Genomic DNA, 27,617 nt, shown 5'->3' on the forward strand with positions numbered 1-27,617 from the left:
GATTACCAGATTCCGCTAATCGCCGACTTACTTGATAGATTAGAAAAAAAAACTTTTCACGATATTAGACTTAAAGAATGGGGTTTTCACGTTTTTATGCATACAGATTCCATAAAATATACATCATTTGTCACTCCCCTTGGACAATTCGAATTTTTGAGAATGCCGTTTGGACTTAGGAATGCACCGTCTGCATTCCAAAGATTTGTTAACAAAATATTTTCAGACATGATTAGAGAACAAAAAGTTATAATATATCTAGATGATATAATGATTGCGACAGAAACTTTAAGTGAGCATTTTGATATTTTACGTGAAGTTTTTAAAAAATTAGTAGAAAACAATTTGGAACTACCCTGCAAAAATCGCGAGTACTCCATGCATACATGTATGAGTGCTCCAAAATTAACCACAATTCATACAAAAAATATGGTCCAATTAACATTGCGATGTCCTAGGACCGGACCATATACTCCAGCTCAGCATTACATCAGAGTAATCCATGGAGTACCCACAGTCCAATAAACATCGTGTAGTGACTACAATCTTTAAAAGCGAGCAATGATCGGCTTACAATATGTTCGTGTAGAAACATGAGTTGGTCCATTGCTGCATTACAGTGGAGTATAATGGTAAGTAGTCCAGTGCACCACATGATCCAACGATTTTTGCAAGGTAAGAAGAGAGAGTGAGTTTTTACAGTAAACTATTAAATATTTAGGTTACACTGTCACGAAAGAAGGAATGAGTGCAGATGAAAAAGGTTTAGTAGCGATAAAAAATTGTGCAGTCCCCTCAAAGCTACAATCAGTTCAAAGTTTCCTCGGACTATGTTCCTATTTTCGGCGTTTCAAAAAAAAAATTCTCTATTGTAGCAAAACCACTTTATGACTTAACCAAAAAAGATAGGAAATTTAAGTTCGGATCATGATCTAAAATGTTTAGAAACCTTAAAACAAAAATTATTAGAAGCACCAACTTTAGCAATTTATGATATGAACAACGAAACGGAATTGCATTGCGATGCAAGTATATTAGGGTTTGGTGCAATATTATTGCTAGTCCTACAATAAGTAGGAATGTGTGAATTGTTGAGTGAGTTTAGTAAATAAGTGATAAGTATTAATGTATTTTGGCAACCCTGCCATCATTTTGTTTTATTACATTACCACAAGAACGCATAATATTGTTTCTTGCGTAACACTGTCATACTCACTACCATCTATGTATACATACTTATGAAGAAAATAAAATACATTGCATTGCTAACTCAAGATCAAAGTCGTGAAGTCATCACAATTGGCGACGAAGAAAAAAAAATAGAAAACGGAACTTGTATTTACAGTTACAAAAATTTGTTTTGCCTCGATAATAAGGAGCAATGACAGAAAACGGTGCTGCATCCACAAATGGAGCAGGCTTTGTACTCAAAGCGTCGAATGTTCCAGAATTCAACCCCAATACAGAAACGTAGAAAATCTGGAATGAAAAGCTGGAAATACACTTCAGTGAAATCAATTGCACTGAAGACAACACAAGAAAGGCGATTCTATTAAAATCGATTGGTTCTGAGCCATATAACCAGAATTGCCGGCAGTGTTGCCGTTGATGACCCTAAAGGGTCAATCTGGCCCTTTATTTGAGCCAGGAACCCGGACCCTACTTTTTTAAAAATGTACTATATTTGACCCTTTTTCAAAATTCGGGGCACTTTTGACCCTTTTCCAATTTCAAAACTGTAATGAAATACATATTTTTTAGTTTTTTCTTAAAAACTAAAGAAATCTTCTTGTTCCTATTTTACTCTTACATCGGCAACCATTACCGATTTCCAAATGTCATGCCTGATAGCAGTCTAACTGCTGGCAACGCTGTAACATTTGACAATTCCGACATATGTATGTATATGTAAATATAGAAAGCGGCGTCAGTGTAAAGAAATTTTTATGACTATGTATTTTATGTTTGCACACAATGGATAAGTAAGTATTTAACTAAACAATGTAAAGAAATAAATGTTATCTTTTCACTAATAATTATTTTGCAGGTATATTATAAAAAGGAAACGTTCGCAAGATTCGGATTCTTCGTTGGACGTGATACCAATTCAGACAGCAGTGCAGATTATTTCTCTGATTCAAATGTGGAACCATGTACGTCTTCGAAGAAACGAAAAACAAATCCTCGAAAATTTGTAAAGGAATGGGAATACACGTTTAAGTGGATTAAGATGGATGAAGACACAAAGCGGCCGCTTTGTGTGGTATGCAATCAGATGCTTCTGAATCAAAAAAGCGACTTGCTACGTCACGAAAAAACTATAAAACACACACAAAAAATGAGCGATATATGTGAAGCCAAAAAATGCAAATTGAACCATGTTTATGCAGAGAAAATAAAATGGCAAAAGCTGTGGCCATCGCTGGAATAAAACTTGTCATGAGGATGCTTGCCCATAATCACTCTTTTAACTCAATGTCCCAAATAGCAAAATTTAATGCTTCTATATACACAGATTCGGCAATTGCAAAGGTGAGTTTTTTAACAAAACTTGCTAAAAATAAATCACCTAAAATATAGATTTTTGCAGGTGACTTGCGGTAAAACAAAATCTAGGGGTGTTGCAGTATTTCTGGGGCAAGAAAGTCATCAAATTCTAGTTCAACAAATGAGACAACCTCGGTTTAGTCTTATAGTGGACGAAACTACTGACATATCACCCACCAAATGTTTAGTTTTGATGGTAAGACAATTCTATATGGAAACGGGTAAGTCCACTGAGCGTTTCTTTCGCCTTGTTGAGCCCGAAAATAGTCAGAATATCACGTTATACAACTCCATAATTGCATCTTTGAAAGAAAACGATATTCCAATTTCTAATTTTATTGCATTTACTTCTGACAACGCAGCTACAATGGTTGGAATAAAAAGTGGTGTAATAGCACTTTTAAAAAATAACATACCGAATATATTTCATATTGGATGTATGTGTCATACGGTTGCTTTGATGAACAATGCAGCATTAGTCCATGTACCGAAAGATGTAGAAGAATTGTGCAAGAATATATATAATTATTTTAATAGCGCAAACAGAAAACGTAATTTTAAGCAACTAAAAAGTATTTTCGATGTGCCAGAACACAATTTACTACGACTTTGTAACACGAGGTGGTTATCATTTGAATCAGTGGCCAACCGAATCGTAGAGCAGTGGTCTGTGTTGCAGCACTTTTTTTATTTTAGAAAAGTTTGAGAGTCGAGCGGAAAGCGATCTGAAAAAAATATCATCAATACTAGACGGCCTTTCCGCTGTGAATTTGACATATTTAAATTTTGTAACATATATCCTTAATCTGATGAATGATATGAATCTAAATTTTCAAAGCGTGTCTTCCAAAATTGTATTTTTAGTTTCGACGACGAAAGAGTTGTTGCGCAAAATTTTTAAAAACTTTATAAAAAAGGAGTATATGATGTTGATAAAATTAAATACGAAAATGTTGAACGCATTAAAAGTTTAAGTGAAATGTACATAGGGCTTAAAGCTGAATGCTAAAGGAAAATTTTTGGGAAAATGAAATTAAATGCGTTAAGGGCAATATTTTAAAATATTATCAAAAATTGTGTTACGAAATACTGCAGAGAGTAGGCATTTCCGAAAGAAGACTTAAAGTGTTGAGTTTTTTGGATCCACTAGTGATAAAATCAAGCGAGGGTGTACCAGTTTTGGACTTCATACATGAATATTCTCATTTAACAGAAAATCCCGAAGCAGTTGTTGAGGAGTATAAGCTTTTAGAATGCAAGGTAAATGATAATGCATACAAAACATGTTTTGCACAAACCGAAATAGAAATGTTTTGGCAGAGCGTAGGGAATATTAAAAACAATTTAAATGAGAGTTTATTTGAGAATTTGTATTTTTTTTTTTTGTTGCAAATATATTAACGCTGTCACATACCAGTGCATCGGCAGAACGATTATTCTCAAAACTTTCACTATTTAAGAACAAGGTAACAAACCGTTTGCAAGTTAATACGTGTAATTCAATGATTTCAGCACTAAATTTAGTTGACGGTAAAGATTTTGATTCCTGGGTACCTGAGGAAAATTTGATTGCCAAATATATGTCATGTAAATTTTAAGTCAGTTATATTATAACTTGTAGAATATAGACATAAAACTAAATATGTTTGCTTAAAGTTTAATAAAACAATGTTCCTTAACTGTACTGTATTTTTCATAAGGCTGTGAATTGCTTCAAGCATGAAATAAATTGGCAAAAACTTATGTAAATGTGTTTCTATCTAAAAAAAAAAGGTCACCCTTTTTTTCTGTTGCGACCCTTTTTTGTGACCCTTTTTGAAATTTTTCAGCGGCAACACTGCTTGGGACAAAGTAGTTCTAAGGCGCCCGCCGAAGTAATTACCGGCAATAAGAATGAAAAATGTGTAAGAAAGTGTGAAATATTAAACCCCTTGGGATGCGAAAATCCTAAGGCGCCAGCCGTAGAAAATACCGGCAAAATCAAAAATAAATTCGAAAATGAAAATTTGAATAAGGTACAAAGGCCTTTTAGAAATTCAAAAAATGAAATAAATCCTAAAAAGGATATGCAAAATATTGTGAAACAAAAAGTTTCTACAAAGCCAGCGATGATTTTACCGCCAACATTATATTAAACAAATATTTTATTTCGTTAGGACAAAAGAATCCTAAATTACAAAATTTATGGGAAATTCATTTGATAATTATTCTATAATAACTGAAAAGGATTCAGATATAGCTGCAATGCTCAGCGATAGGGATAATGACAATGAAGAATTTTCAAATTTTTAAAAATATGTATAAAATAAAAATAGTGAAGAAAATTTTGAAACATTAAAGATTGAAAGTCAAGATGAGAACCTTTCGGAATTCAAAACCCAAATAAAAAAAATGCTAAAATACATTCAAGAATTAATACAAGCTTTCCGTTTATGACCAACGTAAGGGCTGAAATAAGAACCAAAAATATTGAACCCATATGGAGTAGGCAATACCTATATCCTTTGTCAGTAAATTCATTCGTTAATAAAGAAATTAATAAAATGTTGAATGAAAACATAATAAGACCTAGATTTGAGTTGTACCCAAAAAAGGATCAAATGATGATGGCTCACCCAAACTTAGAATGGTTATCGATTACAAAAAAATTAATGAACATACCATTTCTGATCGTTATCCAATTCCGGATACTAACAAAATTTTTTCAAATTAAGGTAAATCAAAATATTTTTCAAGCATTGATTTGGAATCAGGTTTTCGTCAAGGAAAATGACATCGAAAAACCCGTTTTCTCCGTAATTCACCTAGAATTTTTCAAAGAGCAATGGAAGCTATAATAGCCAGACCGCTACATGTTTTGAAAACAGAGCTTAGTGTTCTGAGGAAGGAAAATTTGTCTATCTGTATGTAATATCAAGCACAGAGCGTACATTATTTCAAAAATTAAAAACTGAATCGCAAAGCCGACAGATCGGGTCATCACTAACTGAAAAGCAGTTGCTTTCATTATTCTCAGGTGTCGGATACTCAAATCCTACAAGTGAGGCATATATTATAAAGGCCACCTTTGTTGTGTAATGGCACCACTACCGATATGGCAACGCAAATTGGAAAGAGTGACATAGCGGTAGAGGGCTGGCAATACTGGCATTCATTGGAAGGGCCGTTTTATTAGGTTATCGAGCTCTGGCTTTGGCTCTGGCTCCAATCTCATTGGAACGATCTGGACCAACTTTATGAGAGCTGGCAGCACTAATATAAAACATGTGTTTTGTTGAAAATAAGAAAAAAAAAGTACACAAAAATTAAAGATACTAATAGAAAAAAGCAAAATTAAAAAAAGGGAAAATGGAAGATCAATTCTTTGAAGTAAGTAATATCAAATGTTTTAAAGGGATTACTATAATTTTTCATTTAATTATAAATTTATAGCTGATGTGTGAAACGTCATTGTCCGAATCGGCAAACACCAGCGGAAGGACGGAGGAACTTCTAAATTCTTCTGTGAATACAGTAGACACTTCTGAAAATGAAGAAGAGCGAGATAAAATAAAAAATTTTCTACAAGTTATAGAAAGCTATACTTGTAACGGAGCCTTAATAAATAATGAAAATGTCACCCTGTTTCTCGAATTGCTGCAACACCCGTTGTCTACGGTGAAACGAACAACGGGTGTTGGGACAACTCGGGAACAGAGCTATTCGGCTCGACATCATTATAATTTGGACACGACAGAAGTAAGTCGAACACATTAAGGAAAACTAAAAATTGTAAAACGTTTCTATAAAACCCAAAAAGATTAATAACTCAATAAATCTAAGAAGTTTCAACTGTGAAACATAAAAATATACTTACTCTTCTTATTGGATGCGATATTTGGGAATCTGTCTGGAAAATTACCGGAATACTCGTAAGTAGAGCGTACCTGGCGACCGTGACAGGACACACGCGGTGCGAAAAATAAAATGGTGGAATTACCGAATTTTTGGGGTTATGAAGATGTAGCCAAAATTAGATTGGCCTAGCAAAGGATTAATCCAACTCTGCCAATAAGTTTTATGTGGTAGTCAGTCGCGACACCACTTTGCAATTTATCAATATCAATACGCTGAATATAACATTTTTACAAACTTCAACGCAAATTCATGCTACAGTTATTCCGGCAAACATTCTTTTTTCGGGATGATTTTGGTACATGCGACTACCCACCGTGTGGCATATTTTCAAGGCACAAGCACCAATAGGAACCAGCAAAGACCAGCAGCAGAAAATATGTATTTAATATGTATGTATGTATTACATTCCTTTACCCACGTCTTTTACTAAACACATGTATGTGTACAAAATATTAAAATTTTCATTAAATGCGGTGCGTTCGCATAATATATTTTAGACTATGGTTACAACAGTGCGTCTATTAAAAAAAACACCTGGATTTTTTTTAATAAACGGTGCGTGCGTCTAAATTCTAAACTTAACCTCTCATAAATCTTCCATTTAAGGATTTCTCTTACCCCAGGTAGAATTTCGTCAATACATTCATTTTTCAGCAAAATATCATACTGAGTGAATTAGATGTACAGACTGCTAGTACTCTATAAAATTGATAATTTTTGATATACATACATATGCGATGGTTTCGTTAAAAACCAATGAAACTTCTTTTTGATATATGCGGTGGTTCCGTTAAAAACCAATAAAATTTTTTTTTGATATATGCGGTGGTTCCGTTAAAAAACAATAAAATTTCTTTTTGATATATGCGGTGGTTCCGTTAAGAACCAAAAAAAAAAAAAAATTTTTTGATACATGCGGCGGTTCCGTTAAAAACCAATAAAAAATTTTTTTATATAAACGGTGGTTTCGTGAAAAGCCAACACACACATAAAGCGGTGCGTCCGTGAAAATATACGACTTTTTTTAACAAAGCGTGAATATAAATGTATCTTTTGAACAAGTTACAACAATTTTGAGATTGTTACCAATTAATACCTATATACTTTTGTGCAAAGTTTAAATTCAATTACATCTCAAATATTTTTCTATACAAGGTTACTACAGTTTTAGTTAATTCTTCAAATAAATTGTTAAATACTTCTTTAGTGACTATTCTACTGCAAATCCATTCTCTTATACAAAATTTATTTTTCTTTTTCCTCAACATTTCAGCTTCAAAGAATTCAGACATTCAAATAAGTACTTCATTAATTTCATAGTTTGAACTGAATTATTTTGCTATTCTGATAACTACATATATGTATCTAAGAAGTGGTAAGCAAGTGCAAAAAAAATCAGACTCAGAATCCGATTCCGATAATTCAGCCTCAAGCTACGAAAGTTTAGCTTCATCCTCGACCGAAGAAGTCACAAACCAGGAAAATAGATTTTCTTTGTCAACAGATTTTCCAGGCTTCGAAAATGTTTCCATTAAAAATTCAACTTCTAATTTAGATTCAAATAGTACAAAACTAACTGTAAGGTAACCCTACAATAAGTGTTGCGTGACCATAAGGTCAAGCAATACGTATGGAACATTCACAGTGAGGGTTACCTCACATAATGTCAAAGTGAATGACGCCAGATTTTTACGCGCATTCAACTCGGGCAGTCATCTAAATTTTCGCTAAGTAATATCGTGTACGCAAAAAATTATAAGAAATATAGCGGCTCACCTATAAATTTGTCTGACACAAATAAAACCAACATTATTGTAAAAGTTCGAGTGTTTTATTTTAATTGCGGTGATCAAACATTTCAACAGTAGTGAAATACAGTGCGTGCATTGCAAACGAGTGCATACCTGCATATCAATCTGCACGATTCTATACTGTCTGAGACACATGGAGACCATTTTGGCCACGCCGGAATCGGTCTCGCCACATGGCGACCGTGACCATGCCTGCAGAAAAATGGTGGCTCCGGGGACCTGGAATAATTCCCTGCAGCACAAAATTAAAAGACATTTACAAATTTGCTAAAAACTAAGTGCGTGGTGGTTGTGATGCGGTGGTGGTTGTAGTAAAAAGAAATACATACATACAAAAAATTTTACATAAAATGATATAAATTACACAAAGCTGATTGCAACAAATTCAAAAAATTACATGAAGTAATCTATAATTTAAAACTACAAAATCTAACTACAAAAATTACAAAATTTCAAAAAAAAAAACATTAAAAATTTCAAAAAAAATTACAAAATTTCAAAAACTACAAACGAAAAAATAGGTAAATTTCAAAAACTACAAAAAAATCTAAAAATTTCAAAAACTACAAAAAAATTTAAAAATTTCAAAAACTACAAAAAAAATTTAAAAATTTCAAAAACTCCAAAAAAATTTAAAAATTTCAAAAAATTACAAAAAAAATTTAAAATATCAAAAACTACAAAAAAATCATAAAATTTCAAATACTACAAAAAAATTTTTTATAAAATTTCATAAACTACAAGAAAAAGGTACATCCTAAATGGCAAAATATACTTTTTAGAACTTCGTATATACATACATTTAAAAATTAATTTGAACTTGAACCAAAGTTACGTGTGGAATTGTGGTGGTACATACATACATATATGTAAAAAGTTTTTGGAAGCTGCTGTACCATACCATAACGTTGACACATAAGCACAACCACCCGCTACGTTTTAATACGCAGTACCGTTAGTAGCGGTAAAATCATGCTATACATAACAAAAGTAAGAAGAAAAAACCAGTCGGCGACGGCATCACTTGGACGGCAACATCTACATCGGCAAGAAGCGGAAAAATACCAACAACACATACACCAGCAAGCAGAAAAGACAAAAAGCGGTACAGTAGAGTAGATTAGAACATACGTACATATCTAATATTTAATTTCTGTGTATAAGTAGACACTTTGCTTCTGTATGTAATCTTTTTCAATACTTGTATACTATGCATGTAGCAAATCAACTTGACACTTTTGCCTTTTTACATATGTACTTTTCTCTAAACATTTGTATACTATGCATGTAGCAACAAAAATTGACACTTTGTTTCTAAACATTTGTATACTGCGCATGTAGCAACACATTTTTCTTCTCACAATTTAACCAAATATTTAATATAAACATTTAAATATCGAAAACTTTTTGAAGGTACATTAAAAATAATTTTAAATATACGGCCACCACATGCAAATTATCACGCATATATTACTATATTCTTTCTTTTTCAAACATTAACATGGAACTTGAATTTTTTATTTTAAATGCGAACACTGCTTCGTAATAAATACAATCGGAAAAATATTCTTTCAAATTTAAACATTTTTTTTAAAACCTTTTTGAAACGCAAATTATACATCAATTCTATATGTATAATACCAAAAATATCAAACCTTTTCGCCAAAAGTTTGCGATAATTATTCGAAGCTAATCAATTTTTGAAATCTCTCATTGACTTCAAATATCAATATAGACAGGTTACAGTCACATAATGGTAATGGTGAAAATTTATTTTATCGGTGGAAGCTTAATTTCCCTTTTTCCAATTATTTCTTCGGAAATTGAACATAGTGAATATCATAAACATTTACACATTTTTTTTGCAACAAATACAGTGCCATTCAAATAGTTAACAATTCCTTCGAAGCATCACACGAATACAGTGTATTCCAAATATTTCAACATATCTTACATTTGCGACTCTTTTCAAACTGTGTATTATATACAGTGTCTTTCAAATATTCCAACAGTTTCTTTTCTCTTGGCATTATTAAACGAATACAGTGCGGTTAAAATATTTCAACATTCACTTGCATTTACAAAATAAGTCTTAAATACAGTGCCTTTGAATATGCGAATCTTTACCATTTACCAATTAACTCATCGATTTTGAATATTTCGAATATTCTCTGATTTTTAAACAAAAAAAAAAAAAAAAATTTTTTTAAATTACAAACCACAATTACACAGTGAATGAATAGTTTTAAATTCATTTTTGTATAAACAGTGCCTACAGCGTTAATCTTAACATTTTTCCGAAAATTTTTTTTTTCATGAAACATTTTTTTTCTGCCACGGAGGTAAACATTTTCAATAAATGTAATAAAGTTTTCAGATGTCAGTTGTCAAATGTCAGATTTTGATTCCAATTTCAAAAATTTACGCTCTAATTTCACTAAAGTTACTAAACGAGTTTTAAATAACCGATCTATCTCAGCGAAAAAATCAATAGAATACGAAGATGCTTTAATTAAAAGCTATAACCAAATAATAATACAAGTAAATTCATATTTTGAAAATCGAGATAAGCCTAGTTCAATAATCGAAAGTTTGTCAAAGTGCAGAGAACAACTCACTAAATGTTTTTCTAGAATTAACTGCAATATAAAAATACCCAAAGATCTTTCTGAATTAATACAAGAAAGCGAATCGAGTTCTGATTTTGACACTGAGGAAGAATTATCTGACGCATCGACAACTTCAGCATACAAAGCTAGTATTATTAAAAAAAGTCACGTATCTTTTCTTGAGGATTTCCCTGGATTTTCCAATACACTCCACAATAATAATTTAGACACAATTAGCGAAGAACAACCAACAATGGCGACTTCAGAGCAAAAGAAAACTTTTATTACTATGTGTGCATCCATAATTAGAGAAAACTACAGCGGCGATCCGCTTTCACTTGCATCCTTTATAGATAAAATAGTTTTGATAGAAGATTTGATGGAAGAAAATTTGACAAATACTTTCATTTCGTTTATAAAATCCAAGTTAGAAGGGAAAGCGCGTGAGGCAATTCCAAATGAAGTAACAACAATTCAACAAATAAAAGATGCATTAAAAGGTAGAATAAAACCTGACAACTCAAAAGTTGTTGCAGGAAAAATTGCATCGTTAAAAATTTTTAATAATAATCATACTGAATTCGCCAAACGTGTTGAGGAACTCTCCGATGCTTTAGAACGATCATTAGTTATAGAAGGATTGACTCAGGAAAAAGCGCACGAAATGGCAGTCGAACAAACCGTCAACGTTTGTCGGCTTAACACTCGCTCAGACCTAGTAAAATCAATTTTAGCGTCAACTACGTTTACTGATTTTAAGGATGTAGTTGCGAAAATGATCGTAGAACAAAATAACCAAACAAGTGAAAGGCAGGTACTAGCGTTTAGATCACGTTATAACAGGCAAAATAATAGTTTTCGAGGTAACTTCAGGTCAAATCAATATAATAGGAACAACTTTTCGAGGTACAACAACAATTTTAACAGAAACAACAATAGCAATTATAGGCATAATAACAACAATAATTATGGCTCGCGAAATAATGGTAATTTTCGAAATAACAATAGCAGGCCCGTAAACAGAAACAACAGCAATAACAACAGTAACAACAACAATCGACGTTCAAATACTACAAATAACGCTAGTGTACGCACTTTAAACGCCAACGGTCCTCAGGAGCGAACACTGGGGGACCAGAATCTGAATTAAATAACGTTTTTCAAAATAAATCAATTTATTGTTTAAACCTGAACTACTCAGATTTTATCGAACTGAATTGCAATGACTCTTTTAAAACATGCACTTTCTTAGTAGATACACAGGCTGATATATCAATTATAAAACTTTCAAGTTTAAAACAAAATGTTGCTATAAATAACAACAATATTATAAATATAACGGGTGTTACGACAGATACAGTTTCAACATTGGGTACCATTAAAACAGAACTTTTTTATTCAAATTTTTCAATTCCACATACTTTAAATGTAGTAGATGACAAATTCAACATACCGTCAGATGGTATTTTAGGCAAAGACTTTTTGAAAAAATACAATTGCATCATAGACTATGCAAACGAGAGCATAACAATTGGCATTGGCAAAAATATTCATAAAATTTCAATTTTACATAATACAACCGATAATACATTGATAATTCCTCCTAGATGCGAAGTTTATCGCTTATTTAAGCTGAAAAAATCTAAACATCCAGTTTTTATAGACGCACAGGAAATTTGTAGTGGTGTGTTCACCGCAAAGTGTATTGTTGACACCAACAATCCGATAATAAAGGTATTAAACGTCACTGACGAGGTAAAATACATAAGAAATTGCAACATAGTTACGGATGAAATCACCAACTACAACGTGTATAAAATCAATGATCTTTCAAAAGATTCGAAAAGGTCAGAGGAATTAAAATCAATTTTAGAAAAACAAATGCCAAACTATGCCAAACCAAAACTTCTCGATTTATGTCTAAAATATGATGATATTTTTGCACTAAAGACCGATCGTATGACACTTAACAACTTTTATGAACAGAAATTACGATTGACAGATACAAATCCTGTTTACATAAAAAACTACCGTTTACCATATTGTCAGAGAGAGGAAATTAATAAACAAGTTGATAATTTATTGCAAAACGATCTTATAGAACACAGCTATTCCAACTATAATAGTCCATTGATACTTGTGCCAAAGAAAAACCCAAATGGACAGAAATCCTACAGGATGTGTGTTGACTTTAGAGCCGTAAACAAAAAATTGATAGCAGACAAATTCCCACTTGCACGAATAGACGATATTCTTGATAATCTAGGCAGAGCAAAATATTTTTCTACATTGGATCTGTATTCAGGTTTTCACCAAATCCCATTAAATAAAGATTCTAGAGACATCACTTCATTCAGCACTGATCGTGGTGCTTTTCGATGGAAAGTTTTACCATTCGGTTTAAACGTAGCTCCGAACTCATTCTCAAGAATGATGTCAATTGCCTTTTCAGGAATTTCTCCAAACCAAGCCTTTTTATATGTCGATGATCTTATAGTCATTGGGTGTAGCGAAGCTCACCATCTTAAAAATTTAGAACAAGTCTTTCAAACATGCAAAAAATTTAATTTGCGTCTCAATCCCGAAAAATGCAACTTCATGCGTTCAGAAGTCACTTTCCTAGGACACAAATGTTCGTCAAAAGGTCTACTTCCAGACGATTCCAAAATAATTGCAATAAAGAAATATCCGAAACCTTCCGATAAAGATGCAGTAAGACGATTCGTGGCATTCGCCAATTATTACAGAAGGTTTATACCAAATTTTGCTTCCATAGCAGCACCTTTAAATAAACTTAGCAGGAAAAGAGTAGAATTTAAATGGGATCAATCATGTGATATAGCATTTGAAAAACTCCGAAAATCTTTAATTTCTCCTCAAATTCTCCAATACCCAGACTTCAAAAAGGAATTTATAATTACTGTCGACGCTTCAAAAATTGGTTGTGGTGCCATTTTAAGTCAAAATAAAGATGGCATTGACTTACCAATTTGTTTCGCGTCCAAATCATTTAATAATTCAGAACAAAAGAAATCAATAATTGAGTTAGAGCTTTTAGCTATATTTTTTGCAATAAAACAGTTCAGACCATACATATATGGCACACACTTTACAGTCAAGTCCGATCATCGTCCATTAGTTTACTTGTTCAATATGAAAGATCCCTCTTCAAAACTTTCACGTATCAGACTTGAACTGGCAGAGTACAACTTCACTATTGAATACATAAAAGGTAAAACGAACGTAGGAGCAGATGCACTCTCTCGCATCACAATAGAAGAAATAAAAAATTCAGGAACATCAATTTTAGCAGTACAGACAAGATCACAGACAAAACAAAAACAATTAATGCAACAAGAAATACTCAAAGAAGAAGAAGTAAAAGAAAACATAAAATTACAAGTTTATGATAATTTTTCAAACAAATTTTCAAAGAAAATACCCAGAGTAAAATCCCAAATAAGTTATGATAAAAGTGGTAAAATTACGAATTTTGAATTAAATGCGCATCTAAAACACAAAAAGATTGAGTTAATTAAGGTTGCGTGTGCTAACAAAATAATACATTTAGATGAATTACTTTTGAAGCTACAAAAAGAAGCTGGCAAGCGCAATATTAATATAATTGAATTGCAAAAAAATGATAATCTTTTTAAATATTTTTCGATATCAGATCTGAAAACCACTGGGAATAAAATTTTAAAACACTTAGAAATCGTCCTAACCGAACCCGTAGAAACTGTGACAGACGAAGACAAAAAACAACAATTAATAACAATTTACCATACCGACCCAATTTTAGGAGGACATTTCGGTAGCAAAAAAGTTTATGCAAAACTCAGAACCAAATATTATTGGAAAGGAATGACGCGCGATATAGCGAAATTTGTTAAAAACTGCGAAAAATGTCTTTTGAATAAGGTTAATATATGGCATTATGAAAACGATTAAAACCGATTTAGGTACCGAATACAAAAATGAAATTTTTTCAGAGTTAACAAAATTATTAAAAATAGAACATAAATTTTCCACAGCGTACCATCATGAAACTCTTGGCACAGTAGAGCGAAATCACAGAGTTTTCAATGAATATTTAAGATCTTTTCTAAATCCCAATTTTTCCGACTGGGATGTTTACTTGAAATATTTCACCTTTCTTCATAACACAACAACAAACACAGTATTCGATAATAAATTCTCACCATATGAATTAGTCTTTGGCAAAGCAGCTAATTTACCAAAAGAACTGCAAACCGATCAAATAGACCCGATTTATAACATAGAAAACTATTCGAAAGAAGTTAAATTTCGTTTTCAAAAAACTCACGAATTAGCGAATAAAACAGTTACAGAACACAAATTAAAAAATCAAACCGGATATAACAAAAGTTCACAACCAATATCTGTCAAGGTATTTGACAAGGTATTGCTTGAAAAAGAACCCCGCGACAAGCATAGTAGTATCTATATTGGTCCGTATACCGTAATAGGTATTGACGGCGTAAACGTCACGTTAATTGATGACGAAACGAAAAAGAAAAAAATAGTACATAAAAATAGAATACGAAAAATTAATTAAATTAAATTTTTAAATTCAAGATTATTTAAAGTTAATCTCTATCGTTAAATTAGAAATAAAATGTTTTTCTTCCAAACCTGAAAAAAAAAGGACAATGAAATCAAATAAATTTAAGCAATCATTAAAAATTAAGAACTGAATGTATACAGTAGAATTAAAACACAAAAAATTTTGTTTTCTAATTATAAAAACTAAATTTAAGTTCTACTTTAGAACTAGACTTTACAACTTAATTCTTAATTTAGACCTAAACATAGATGTAGATTTAAACTTAGTTTAACAGTCTTAAACTTTTAAAGTTAATTACATCGCTTTTGGGACAGAAGAATTTGGCCAATTCTTCTTTTCCAAAGGGGAATGATGTAAGGTAACCCTACAATAAGTGTTGCGTGACCATAAGGTCAAGCAATACGTATGGAACATTCACAGTGAGGGTTACCTCACATAATGTCAAAGTGAATGACGCCAGATTTTTACGCGCATTCAACTCGGGCAGTCATCTAAATTTTCGCTAAGTAATATCGTGTACGCAAAAAATTATAAGAAATATAGCGGCTCACCTATAAATTTGTCTGACACAAATAAAACCAACATTATTGTAAAAGTTCGAGTGTTTTATTTTAATTGCGGTGATCAAACATTTCAACAGTAGTGAAATACAGTGCGTGCATTGCAAACGAGTGCATACCTGCATATCAATCTGCACGATTCTATACTGTCTGAGACACATGGAGACCATTTTGGCCACGCCGGAATCGGTCTCGCCACATAACTTCAACTTCTTTTAGTTTAAAATCAGATCTTGACGATCCAAATAGTACAAACGTGGCCTCACCTTCTGCTAATTCAGTTCCAGATCTTAACGATCAAATCATGGCAACACCAGAGGAAAAGAGAATTTTTATTAACAGAAGTGCTAATTCTATTAGAGAAACCTACAGTGGTGATCCTCTAGCACTTGATTCTTTTATAGACAAAATTGCATTACTTGAACAATTCGCTACTGCAGATTTAACTGATACTTTTATAGCGTTCTTAAAATCAAAACTTGAGGGTAAAGCCCATGAAGCAATACCAACACAAGTAACTTCAGTCAATGAAATTAAAACAGCTCTACGTAGTAGGATCAAACCAGACAACTCGAAAGTTGCAGCAGGGAGAATTGCAGCGTTGCACGTTAGCAATAACAATTACACAGATTTTGCAAAAAAAGTTGAAGATGACTCACTTGAGCGGTCTCTTATTATTGAAGGGATCACTCAGGTGAAAGCTCATGAAATGGCAGTCGAACAAACTGTTAACGTGTGCCGTTTGAATGCTAAATCAAACTTAGTAAAAACCATTTAGCCTCAACGGCATTTACTGATCCGAAAGACGTAGTAGCGAAATTAATTGTAGAACAAAACAACGAAGTAACTGAACGTCAGGTTTTAGCTTTCCGATCACGTAGTAACAGCACATTCAGAAATTCACGTGGTAGTTATCGAGGCTTTTACCCAAACCGCGGCTATACTGGTTATAGAAACAATAATTCATTGGCATACAACAGCAACTATAACGGCAATAATAATCAAAGATATAGGAATTATAACGGAAATAGATACAAGAATAAGAACAATAATAATACGCGTCCAAATACAAATTCCAATTCAAATACAAATAATAGTAACAATAGAAGCAACAATTCAAGATCGTCAAACGGTAGAGGTCGAAACGCAAACGTTCGCGCTTTAAACGCCAGCGCCCCTCAGCAGCGAACACTGTGGGAGGAGGAACTAAGCCAGTAAGCGAACATCCCCCACCAATAGGCATCTATTGTTTAAATTTAAATTACTCTGATTTCATTGAATTACAACTTAACGATTCACACACATTTTGTTCTTTCCTAGTAAACACTCAAGCAGACATTTCTTTAATAAAAATATCATGTATAACAGTAACATTTCCTTAAATACAAACGACATTATCAACATTACCGGTGTCACTTCTAATTCAGTTTCTACTTTAGGTAGAATTACAGCAAATTTAAATTTTTATTAAACTTTTCTATTAAACATACCTTACATGTAGTAAATGAAGACTTTAATATTCCATCCGATGGCATACTGGGTAAAGATTTTTTGAAAATTAACAAATGCATTATTAATTATGAAAGAAATAGTATTTCCTTTTGGGTAGGTAATGAAAAAGTTGCGATACCAATCCTGCACGGAACAGAAAGCGACAGTTGTATCATTCCACCAAGATGTGAAATATTCAGACTTTTTGATTTAGGAGATTCACCCGAACCACTTTTCGTGGACTCGCAGGAAATTGAGAAAGGTGTTTCCACAACTAGGTGCATTGTTAGTTCCAGTAACCCAATAATTAAAGTCATAAATACCACGGATGATATAAAATATGTGAAAAGAAATAGTATTCGTACAGAAAAACTTGCAAACTATAATGTTTATACAATTAACAAGACAGAAACAGAAGACAAACGTACGAAAAAATGACTTAAATTTTAAAAAATCAAATACCTCAACATGCTAATAGTAAATTAATTGACCTTTGCATTGATTATGCCGACATTTTCGCTCTTGACACGGACAAAATGACTTTAAACAACTTCTACGAGCAAAAATTAAGATTGACAGACAACGAGCCGGTATATGTTAAAAGCTATAGATTGCCATACTCTCAACGCGAAGAAATAAATCGTCAAGTAAATAAATTGTTAGACAACGATTTGATTGAACCCAGTTATTCGAATTACAATAGTCCTTTGATTGTAGTCCCAAAGAAAGATACTAAGGGTCAAAAAGCTTATCGTATGTGCGTAGATTTTCACGCAGTAAACAAAAAACTCATTGCTGATAAATTTCCACTAGCTAGAGTTGACGATATTTTAGACAATCTTGGTAGAGCAAAATATTTTTCCACATTAGATCTTTTTTCTGGATTTCATCAAATCCCCTTGCATCCTGACTCACGTGACATTACTTCTTTCAGCACGCGGTCGGCGCATTTAGATGGAAAGTGCTTCCATTCGGTTTAAATATAGCACCTAATTCATTCTCACGAATGATGACAATAGCTTTTTCGGGTATACCACCCAACGTCGCATTTTTGTACGTCGACGATATTATCATCATAGGTTGTAGTGAAGCACACCACATTAAAAATATTTCAAAAGTTTTCGATACTTGTAGGTCTTTCAATCTCAAACTTAACCCAAATAAATGCAACTTTTTACGACCAGAAGTTACATTTTTAGGTCACAAATGTTCAGCCAAAGGTTTGTTGCCAGACGACTCTAAAATAAACGCAATTACAAAGTATACACAACCGACTGACAAAGACGCGGTACGACGATTTGTCGCGTTTGCAAACTATTACAGACGGTTTATACCAAATTTTGCGTCTCTGGCAGCGCCTCTAAATCGATTAAGCAGAAAAAGAGTTGAATTTGTATGGGATGTAGAGTGCGAAGAGCATTTTTACCTTTGAAAGCAGCGTTGCTTTCACCAAAATTACTTCAATATCCAGATTTTACTAAACAATTCATTATTACCGTTGATGCTTCCACAACTGGATGTGGCGCTATTTTGAGTCAAGAACAGCAAGGTAGTTATTTACCAATTTGTTTCTTCTAAAGCGTTTAATAAAGCAGAGCAGAAAAAACCAATTATAGAATTGGAACTCTTAGCTATTTACTTTGCAATCAAGCAATTTCGACCATACGTTTATGGCACCCATTTCATTGTAAAATCCGATTATAGACCTCTGGTATACTTATTCAATATGAAAGACCCATCTTCAAAACTTTCAAGAATAAAGCTGGAACTAGCTGAATATAATTTCACTATTGTATATATTAAGGGAAAATCAAATGTTGGCGCTGATGCACTATCGCGCATTACAATCAATGAGATCAAGGAATCGAACAAACAAGTTTTGGCAGTGCAGACAAGGTCAATGACAAAAAAGGCAAACGACAAAAATTTACATAGGAAAACAGACAAAAACGACGAAAAACAACTTATTTTACATGTCTACGACAAATTTTCATTTAATTTTTCAAAAAAGATTCCACGAATAAGATCTGAAATAACGTACGATAAAAATAATAAAACAACAAATTTAAGAATTTTTGCGCATATTAAACATAAGAAACTCGAGTTACTTAGTTTTGAGCTTTTTAACGAAATAATGACTTTAGAGAAATTACTTTCGAGGCTTGAATCAGAAGCCGGCAAACACAAAATTAAGCAGATTGAATGGCCTAAAAACGATATTTTGTTCGAGCATTATACTATTACAAATTTCAAAAATATTGGAAATAAAATTTTAAAATCATTAGAAATTATACTAACAGATCCAGTGGAGACAGTAACAGATGAAGATACAAAATTAAAACTAATGAAAATTTACCATAATGATCCCATTTCTGGTGGACATTGCGAAATGAAAAGACTTTACGCAAAACTACGAACAAAATTTTATTGGAAAGATATGACTCGCGATATATCGAAATATATCGAAAATTGTAATGATTGTCTTTTAAACAAGGTGAAACCTAAAACAGAAGAAAAACTTGTTTTAACACCAACTCCTTGTAAACCATTTGATATACTAGTAGTTGCACCATAGGACCCCTACCTGAGTCCAAATATGGTAACAAGTTCGCACTTACCATGATTTGCGAACTTACCTCGAATTTATTGAATAGCTTCGAGTCGTCCAAAAAATTTATTTTTTTAGTTTCTCACAAGAGAAACTAATAACTGGCGCCCAACGGCCCAGTCGCGTAAGTTTTCCGCAAAGTAGTCAAGTAATGCATCGCGATCCGTTTGTAAAATCGCTTACCTGTGATAAATAAGTGGCCCTAACACTAGCGCCCCAACGCAACGGACATTCTAGCGGATAACTAGTGGCCCTAAAGAAGCGCCCCAACGCACTGGATAAGAAACTTAGAAACCCGGTGGTAAAGCTCGAAGGAACACAGCCACCAACCCGCAAAATAAGCCAACGACGACTGCCAGTAGTAGCAGCATGCAAAAGGGATCACCAGCCGTGTTCGCCGCGGGACTACACAGCAGAAATTGAAAAATTATTATTCATTGTCGAAACAAAAAAAAGCATTATAAAATGCAAAAAAACTGACCGCGTTAGTGTTGATATGGAGGAGAAGTGTTGGGATGAAATATCCATTCAATTCAATGCCGAGTTTGGTACGGGACGTTCCAAGAAAGTATTGAAGGATAAATACAATAATTTGAAGAAAGCCTTAAAAAAACAAAATCAGAAGTGCGGAAATCTTTATATATATACCACAACTTAAGGGTTTTTTTTTATTGATTACGGTAATCGAGTTAAGTACCCTGCCCAACGTCTACCCTAAAGACGTAACTCACGCGTTGGGTGCATGTGATAGCATTCCGTTGGCAAGAGCTTAGGTTTAGAATAGTACGATCATTGTAAATCAGGTCTAATTCGAATTCAATGAAGATAATAATTGTTTTGGTCTTTGCAATTTAGCAAAGATCAAGTTATACAATATAATAATATAATAACACTACAACTTATTACATGGTGTTAGAAGGGTAAAAATCAGCATAATGTGTAAGATTATTACGATAAATTGTGATATTCATCGACATGGCTACTGAACTAGCGCTTAAAGAGTTAGACTGCACAAATATTTCAAAGGAATGGCCAGCACGGAAAGGCGAATTTCTCATGTACATATTGGCTACTGGAAAAACGAGCGATGCTGAGGAAAAAAATTATTGCAACGTTCCTGTGGCTGGTCGGACGTCAGGCACGAGATATATACAACACTCGCGACGAGCAAGGAAACGCGTATTCACTGCTCTTGACATTTTTACCCAAGATAGTTTACCATTAATTGTTAGCATAGCTAATTAGAGCAGTACATATACTTATAGTGAATAAAGTGTTTTAACCCTATATATTGTGTTATTAATCAGGAGCAAGATGGCCCCTTAATTTCTTTTAGTACAAGGATCAGAGCTTCATTAAGTTATATATTACGCTTTTTGTTTCTATTAGTTCTTCTCCAAGGAGTACTAATGACTAGTCCCCAACTCTACCCATACGAGATTAGTTTGGAATAATTATAGGCAAATTGTACCCGTAAGGGATAGGTCTAGGACCACTCTCTTTAGGCAGAAGTCGCACAATATTTGCAGGGACAGTATTGAAACATATAACAATTTCAAAAATTAGTTATTATGTACATACATACTTATGTGTATAAAGAAATTTAAAATTTATGTGAGATACTTAAGCCACGTTCACATTACTGACAGTTTTCTGTGTTGTTTATCTTAAATTAAGTACAAATTTAGTAATATATTTTTTTTTAACCTTTCTTTTTATGCATCTCTGAAGCCATATGACACGATTTAGATAACTACCAAATCGTTTTGAATCTTTCCTTTTACTGTTAATAACATACAAAACACTGCATCTCAATATCTGAAGCCCTAGATTGCTAAAAAAAATTTACTCGTATGATATATGCTACTCAATTTTTCATTTCGAATGATTTTTAAAATATGTCAGCGTGTGAACGTAGCTTATTATTTTGTAATTTTAAAAATTTTAATAATTTGAAATATTTTTTTATATGAATTAAGATTTCACTTTGTTTGATTGGTGTTTAAGTTTTGGATTTTTTGATTTTCATATTAACTAGTTTTAATTTTTTTCGTTGATAATTTGCTTAATTATTTTAAAACTTTACTTAAGGACTATTTTTTTGCATTTTTTGATTCCAACATTATTAATTTCAATTTTTTTGTCACTTCTTTAATATCAATGTTTAGTATTTTTTTCAACGCTAAATTTTCAATTGATTTCTAATTATTATCTTTTTAATTAATCATATAAATGCCAAAGTGTTGTAAAATTAATGTGTAATGTGTAAAAAAAAATTAATATATATTACTTATTAAATAAATAGTCTTAAATACATACATACATATGTACATTTAGGCATTTTAATAGCTAGTACACTAAAAAAAAAATTTAAAATAAAATTGCAAATAAATTCATTAGCCAGCGCTTATTATAATAGTTGACAAGAACCTGAACTTTCGAGCATTACTTCCTATGTAAAATATTTGGCTGAATTTAAATTCTCTTCATGGACTAACCAGCTAAGATCTTTTATTTTAAGAAAATAATTGATTTAAAATTCCGGATTATGTTTTTATTTAATGTTTGAATTTTTCACTGGCGCCCAACGTAGGACATCAACAAAAAGCATTTAAATTCTATCACAACTATGGTGTTACATGCGGGTTTTTTAATTGTGATAAAAAATCTTAAAGGACGTATACGTTTTGTCCCAAAGAAACCTAAAGTCACTCAGTACAAAGTAACAGTATAAGGTGAAATTAGCTTTCTAAATTTGAAAAACCTAGTAATTTTGCTTCTGACTTGAAGAATAAACCGATATTTCAGGCAATCGGGACTAACCGCCAGCATGTCTTGGCTTCCTGGCAGAGAACTATCACTCCGAAAGCACATTCCACCTAATCTTTGAGCAGTATTTTTGTCGTTACACTAACAGCAACCAGAATCTCGTGCGCTGTACTCTCTAGCAGTCTATATTTCAGAAAATATATCGCTTTGCTAATTTCTGACTATTTTGTTTTTCGAATTCAGCAAACTATTTTACATTGGAATTTATAAAAAAAAATTGTTGGCTATAATTTGTTCAAGTTTCTTAAATTATGTAATTGATTTGAGCTAGGAAAGGTTTATATTATTATAGCACATATTATTAATTAAATTTTATTTAGAATTTTAAAATTTTCTCAATATTCGCACCGAAATTATGTGTAATGCACCCATAGTGCGAGTATTTTGTATGCATAAATTACTTTGTTTTTTAATTCTACATAGTAAATTTAATATTTGTATATTTTGCCTTGATTATTATTATGTTACATAAGGAAGTTAAAAATAAATATTTCAAAAACTTTTAGTCTGTGAATTTTTGCATCAGTACAGATTGACCAAAACCATGATACAGAAAAAAAAAATTAGGAAAACAAAAGATTCCCACCCACAGTTGGAGAATTTTCAAGTTTTCGTATTTGTGCATAGAAAATTTGTCATTTTCGAAATCGATTTGGATCAAGCTTATTTTCAAAATTTTTCGAAATCGATTTAAAAACTGATACAAGTTTCTGAAATCAAGGAAATTTTTGGATTTCAAGAAGTACATTCTGATGTTTTTTAATATAATATTTTTTAAACATTGTTTTTAAAGACAATTTTAGATATTTTCATTTTGTAAACAAACATTTTTTTTAATAAATAAAAGTCAAAAGAAAAATATTTCGAAAAAATTTACTAGAGATTGGCTAAAGCCATGATACAAAAACAAAAACCAAAACAAAATGTTCAAACCCTGAGTTGAAGAATTTTCGAGCTAATGGAAAATTTTCCGTTTCCGAAAAGCTTTTTCGATTTCAGGTTTATGAAATCAAGCTAGTTTTTGGATTTCAAACAGTACATTTAGTTTTTTTTTTATTACATAATCTTTGTAGCAAAATTTACATTGGTTGTTAAAGTCAGTTTTAGATATTTTTATTTTATAAACCATTTTTTTTAATAAATAACAGTTTAAAGTTAATTTTCAAATTTAGTTTTCAACAAATTTACTCTTCGTAAATTTTCGGCGACTACAGAAATGAATTAATTTTAAGAATTTCCAAGTTTTCGAACTTCTGCTAATTGAAAATTTTTCGTTCTCGAGAATCGATTTGAAATCTTATTCAAGATTATGAAATCATGCAAAGTTTTGGATTTAAAATACGAATAGCCTTGCGCAAGAAAGCGCAAAAAGCATTCAAAACCTATTCAATGGGGTTTTTGTGAAAATCGAAACCCGTCTGATCCTTTTTTTTTATAGTACTAAGTATTATCTTTCGAGTTATTAAAATATAAGCTTTAAAACTTTTAATTATTTTGAAATTATTTGTTTAAAATTCTTCGAACTCGAATTAAATGGACGTACCAGTTTTCTCAAATCTAGTGCGCTTGAACAGAAGAAAGCAAACAAAATTGAAAAACTTAAGCACAGTGTGGGTTCAAAATTAATTTTTTTTTTTCAATTATTCAAAAATGTATGGCATACTATTCGAGTCTTCCAGTTCTTCAAAAATGATGTTACTCGATTCGAAAAAAATGTCTTTCAGATTTGAGCAAGGCGAACCTATGCAAGGTGATGGCAATTGATGAATCAAACCAATTCGCCGTGCAGAAGAATGTCAAGTCCCAAAAAATGTTTAGTGATTTCGATTAACTGACATATTGTTGTACAAGGCATTGTATGGAAAATCAAGAAGAAGCAATCAGCTGCTGCGATAACAATACCTGGTACTGAATTCGCCCAGCATTTGAGAAACATGTATGTGGTTTGACAGCTTTCGAATCTGATTTTCTCTCGAATCGAGTTACAGAATAAGCACCCTGAACTTTTTAAAAGAAAAAATATTGTTTTTGATTTGTGCACAAGTTTGTTTTATGCTCAAGCGGAAATTGTATCAATTTGACATGAAATGGCCCTTAAGAGGATGTTGTGTACATTAAAACGAAAGCATTTGAAAGCAAATTAGTAAATTTGGTGAAGGTAAAATTTAAATAAAAATTTAGCTGCTTTTTCTTTTGATTAATTGAATTTGTTTGACATATTTAAAGATGTGGAAATGAAATTTTTCTTTCAATACTAAATATTTATAAATGTATAGATTTTGCCATATTGATTTTATGCTTCTATAAACATTGTGTACAAATATTTGTTAACATATGTATGTATGTATGCATATTCATATATACATAAGCATTTTTAAATATATGCTAGCACGAGTATTTTATTTGTGACTTCTGACCTTGTTTTAAATACAACTTTTTTTTAAATTCTAATATTATTAAACATAATTGAGTATATATTTTTTATGTATGTATGTATTACATAACACTACTACGTATATGTATTTATAACTTTAACTGTATATGTTTGATTTACCGTTTACTTTTTCACTTTTTTTTTTAAATGCTGCCATGAGTATTTCATTAATATTGCAATTCAATGTTAAATATAAAATATTTTAATTTAAATTAAAAAAGCCTACTTAAAAAAATACAAAACGTAATTCATTCATCATCACGTAATTCATCATATTTCTTATGCAATAAAATTATTTTTGGTTTCTTTTCGTAATCTACTTTATCTAACATACCTTAAATTTCGCTCCGCGGATCCCTTACAATGGTTAGCTCTTACTTTCTTCAGTTTTCTTCCAGCTCTCAAGTGAGATTCGCTATATGCGTTGTATCCATGCTTTGTATAAGTGTGCGCATAAAAGCCATTTCTTTGCGCGCATTTTCTAATATCACTTTCGGATCGTCCGAGGTGCAGTGCAAACAATTTGGCGCAAATGCCATTGCCAAATTAGATGAATCCGTTTTGGTGCAACTCACCACATCGGCATGGGAGAATTGTTTACGAAGTAGGTAAGAACCTTCAAATGAAAAATTTCACTAAATTCTGTTTGTTTAAGAACGAATAATGCAATATAATTAGAATAAATTGCAATAACCCTGAAGAAGCTAAAAAGATTTTGACGAAACGTTGGTTAAAAGTATGTACATAAATTGCACTAAGAGATGAATGCATCGGATTAAATTTGAGGCTAGCATGCAATGTCTAAGGACACGTGCAGAAAACAGCACTCATACTACATGCCGTGCGGACGACGTAGTAGTACTGGTATCTGGTATGGAGCCCAACGTGATTATGAAAGGACACAAACGAAACTGAATGTACAAGCCGAAACATTAGTTCTCAGAATACTTGGAAGACAATTCTTATAAAGAAACTTACCTATCAAGAATTACGTATTTTTGCTACAGATAGCTACAAGTCCTCTTGACGAGGCTCTGGCGACCCCAAGCTCCTCATGGAACTTGTGGGTGGGGAGGGAGGTATGGCCTGAAGGTTTAATGTGGCCACATAAATCGTTCCCGAGATGGTCGGGCTAGCACCTTAATGGTGCTATGTTACTGGAGCGTACCGGATCTGTATCCGGCAAAGGACCATCGGATTGAGAATATTGTGGAGAAGAAGCTGGAATTTTTGCAGCCATGTCCATATCTTTGCAGCTCCGATATGCAGAAAGTTTGTTTTACTTCTAAATGTTCTCATTTTTCTGTAATACTTCCCCTGACCTTTGGGGTATTTTTGCCTTTACAGCAACAACAAGGTTCGTTACACTCAGCTCTGACTTACCAAGGTCAATAATAGCCTTTTCACAACGAAAAAAGGTCAATTCATGGAATCAGGATCATATTGGTGCGAAATAATTGTTGACTAATCTAAGTAATTAATTACCTTGAGCGTGATTCCATTGGCCGAAGGAGGAGATAATATTGGATAGGATGCATAGAGATCATATGGTCAAACGTCTCCATCCTTTTTCCTGTTTCGCAGTAGGTATAGGGCTAACTATAAACTTTATTTTAGTTTGGCTATCACGGAGGATATGGCGGCCGCCGTAGTGTGATGGTAGCGTGCTCCGCCTACCATACCGAAGATCCTGGGTTCACGCCCCGGGTAAAGCAACATCAAAAAATTTTAGAAACAAGTTTTTCAATTAGAAGAAAATTTTTCTAAGCGGGTCGCCCCGCACTCCGAGTGTATTTCTGCCAAAAATTGAAATTTTTTTTTTTCTTAAAATGCTCTCAGTGAAAACTCATCTGCCTTGCAGATGCGGTTCATAGTCGGCATAAAACAAGTAGGTCCCGTCCCGCCAATTTGAAGCGCGGCCTTAAAAAATTTCTTCGGAGGTTATCGCGCCTTTCTTTTTTTTTTATCGCTGAGGACGCCTTAACCTCCGTCATCGTCTTGAGACAACTTCTGTGAAAAAGTGAAGGTTAGGTATAGTGAACCAACACCACAGTTTCTGGTCCTATCACCAGCTGTCATACTTCAAACCGTGATTTTAGTCGACGCCGCGAACTTTAGATATACATAGTCGTTGTGCCCTTATTTCCTCGTGATAGCATCTTTAAGCTCTGGCCGCAACGAGCTCAGCTGCTTTCATTCTTTGCAAACAATGGCCACGCTGGCTGGCTTGGTTATCAGTTTCA

General features: G+C 32.6%; 1 protein-coding gene and 1 long non-coding RNA gene across 16 annotated transcripts in view; one reads left to right on the plus strand and one right to left on the minus strand.

Annotated features, from left to right (window-relative positions):
* Nucleotides 1-27,617, minus strand: part of LOC137236462 (rho GTPase-activating protein 39-like) — a 556,674-nt gene that overhangs the window by 64,856 nt on the left and 464,201 nt on the right. For 13 of the 15 annotated variants that reach the window (XR_010948425.1, XR_010948424.1, XR_010948427.1 and 10 more), the window contains one exon: nt 25,453-25,990. Coding sequence is in view for 10 of the 15 variants with exons in the window: in XM_067759094.1 (XP_067615195.1) it covers nt 25,946-25,990 (45 nt within the window). In the remaining 5 variants the exon portion in view is untranslated. Of the gene's footprint in view, nt 1-25,452; nt 25,991-27,617 lie in introns of those variants that run through there. The other 2 variants (XR_010948428.1, XR_010948426.1) reach the window with 1 other exon arrangement.
* LOC137236470 (uncharacterized) lies at nt 1,905-4,129 on the plus strand. Its single transcript, XR_010948438.1, has 3 exons — nt 1,905-1,982; nt 2,048-2,532; nt 2,591-4,129. It is a non-coding gene; the product is annotated as an uncharacterized lncRNA (long non-coding RNA).

This window comes from Eurosta solidaginis, chromosome 1 (assembly GCF_040869045.1).
Source record: "Eurosta solidaginis isolate ZX-2024a chromosome 1, ASM4086904v1, whole genome shotgun sequence".
Classification (NCBI taxonomy): domain Eukaryota; kingdom Metazoa; phylum Arthropoda; class Insecta; order Diptera; family Tephritidae; genus Eurosta; species Eurosta solidaginis.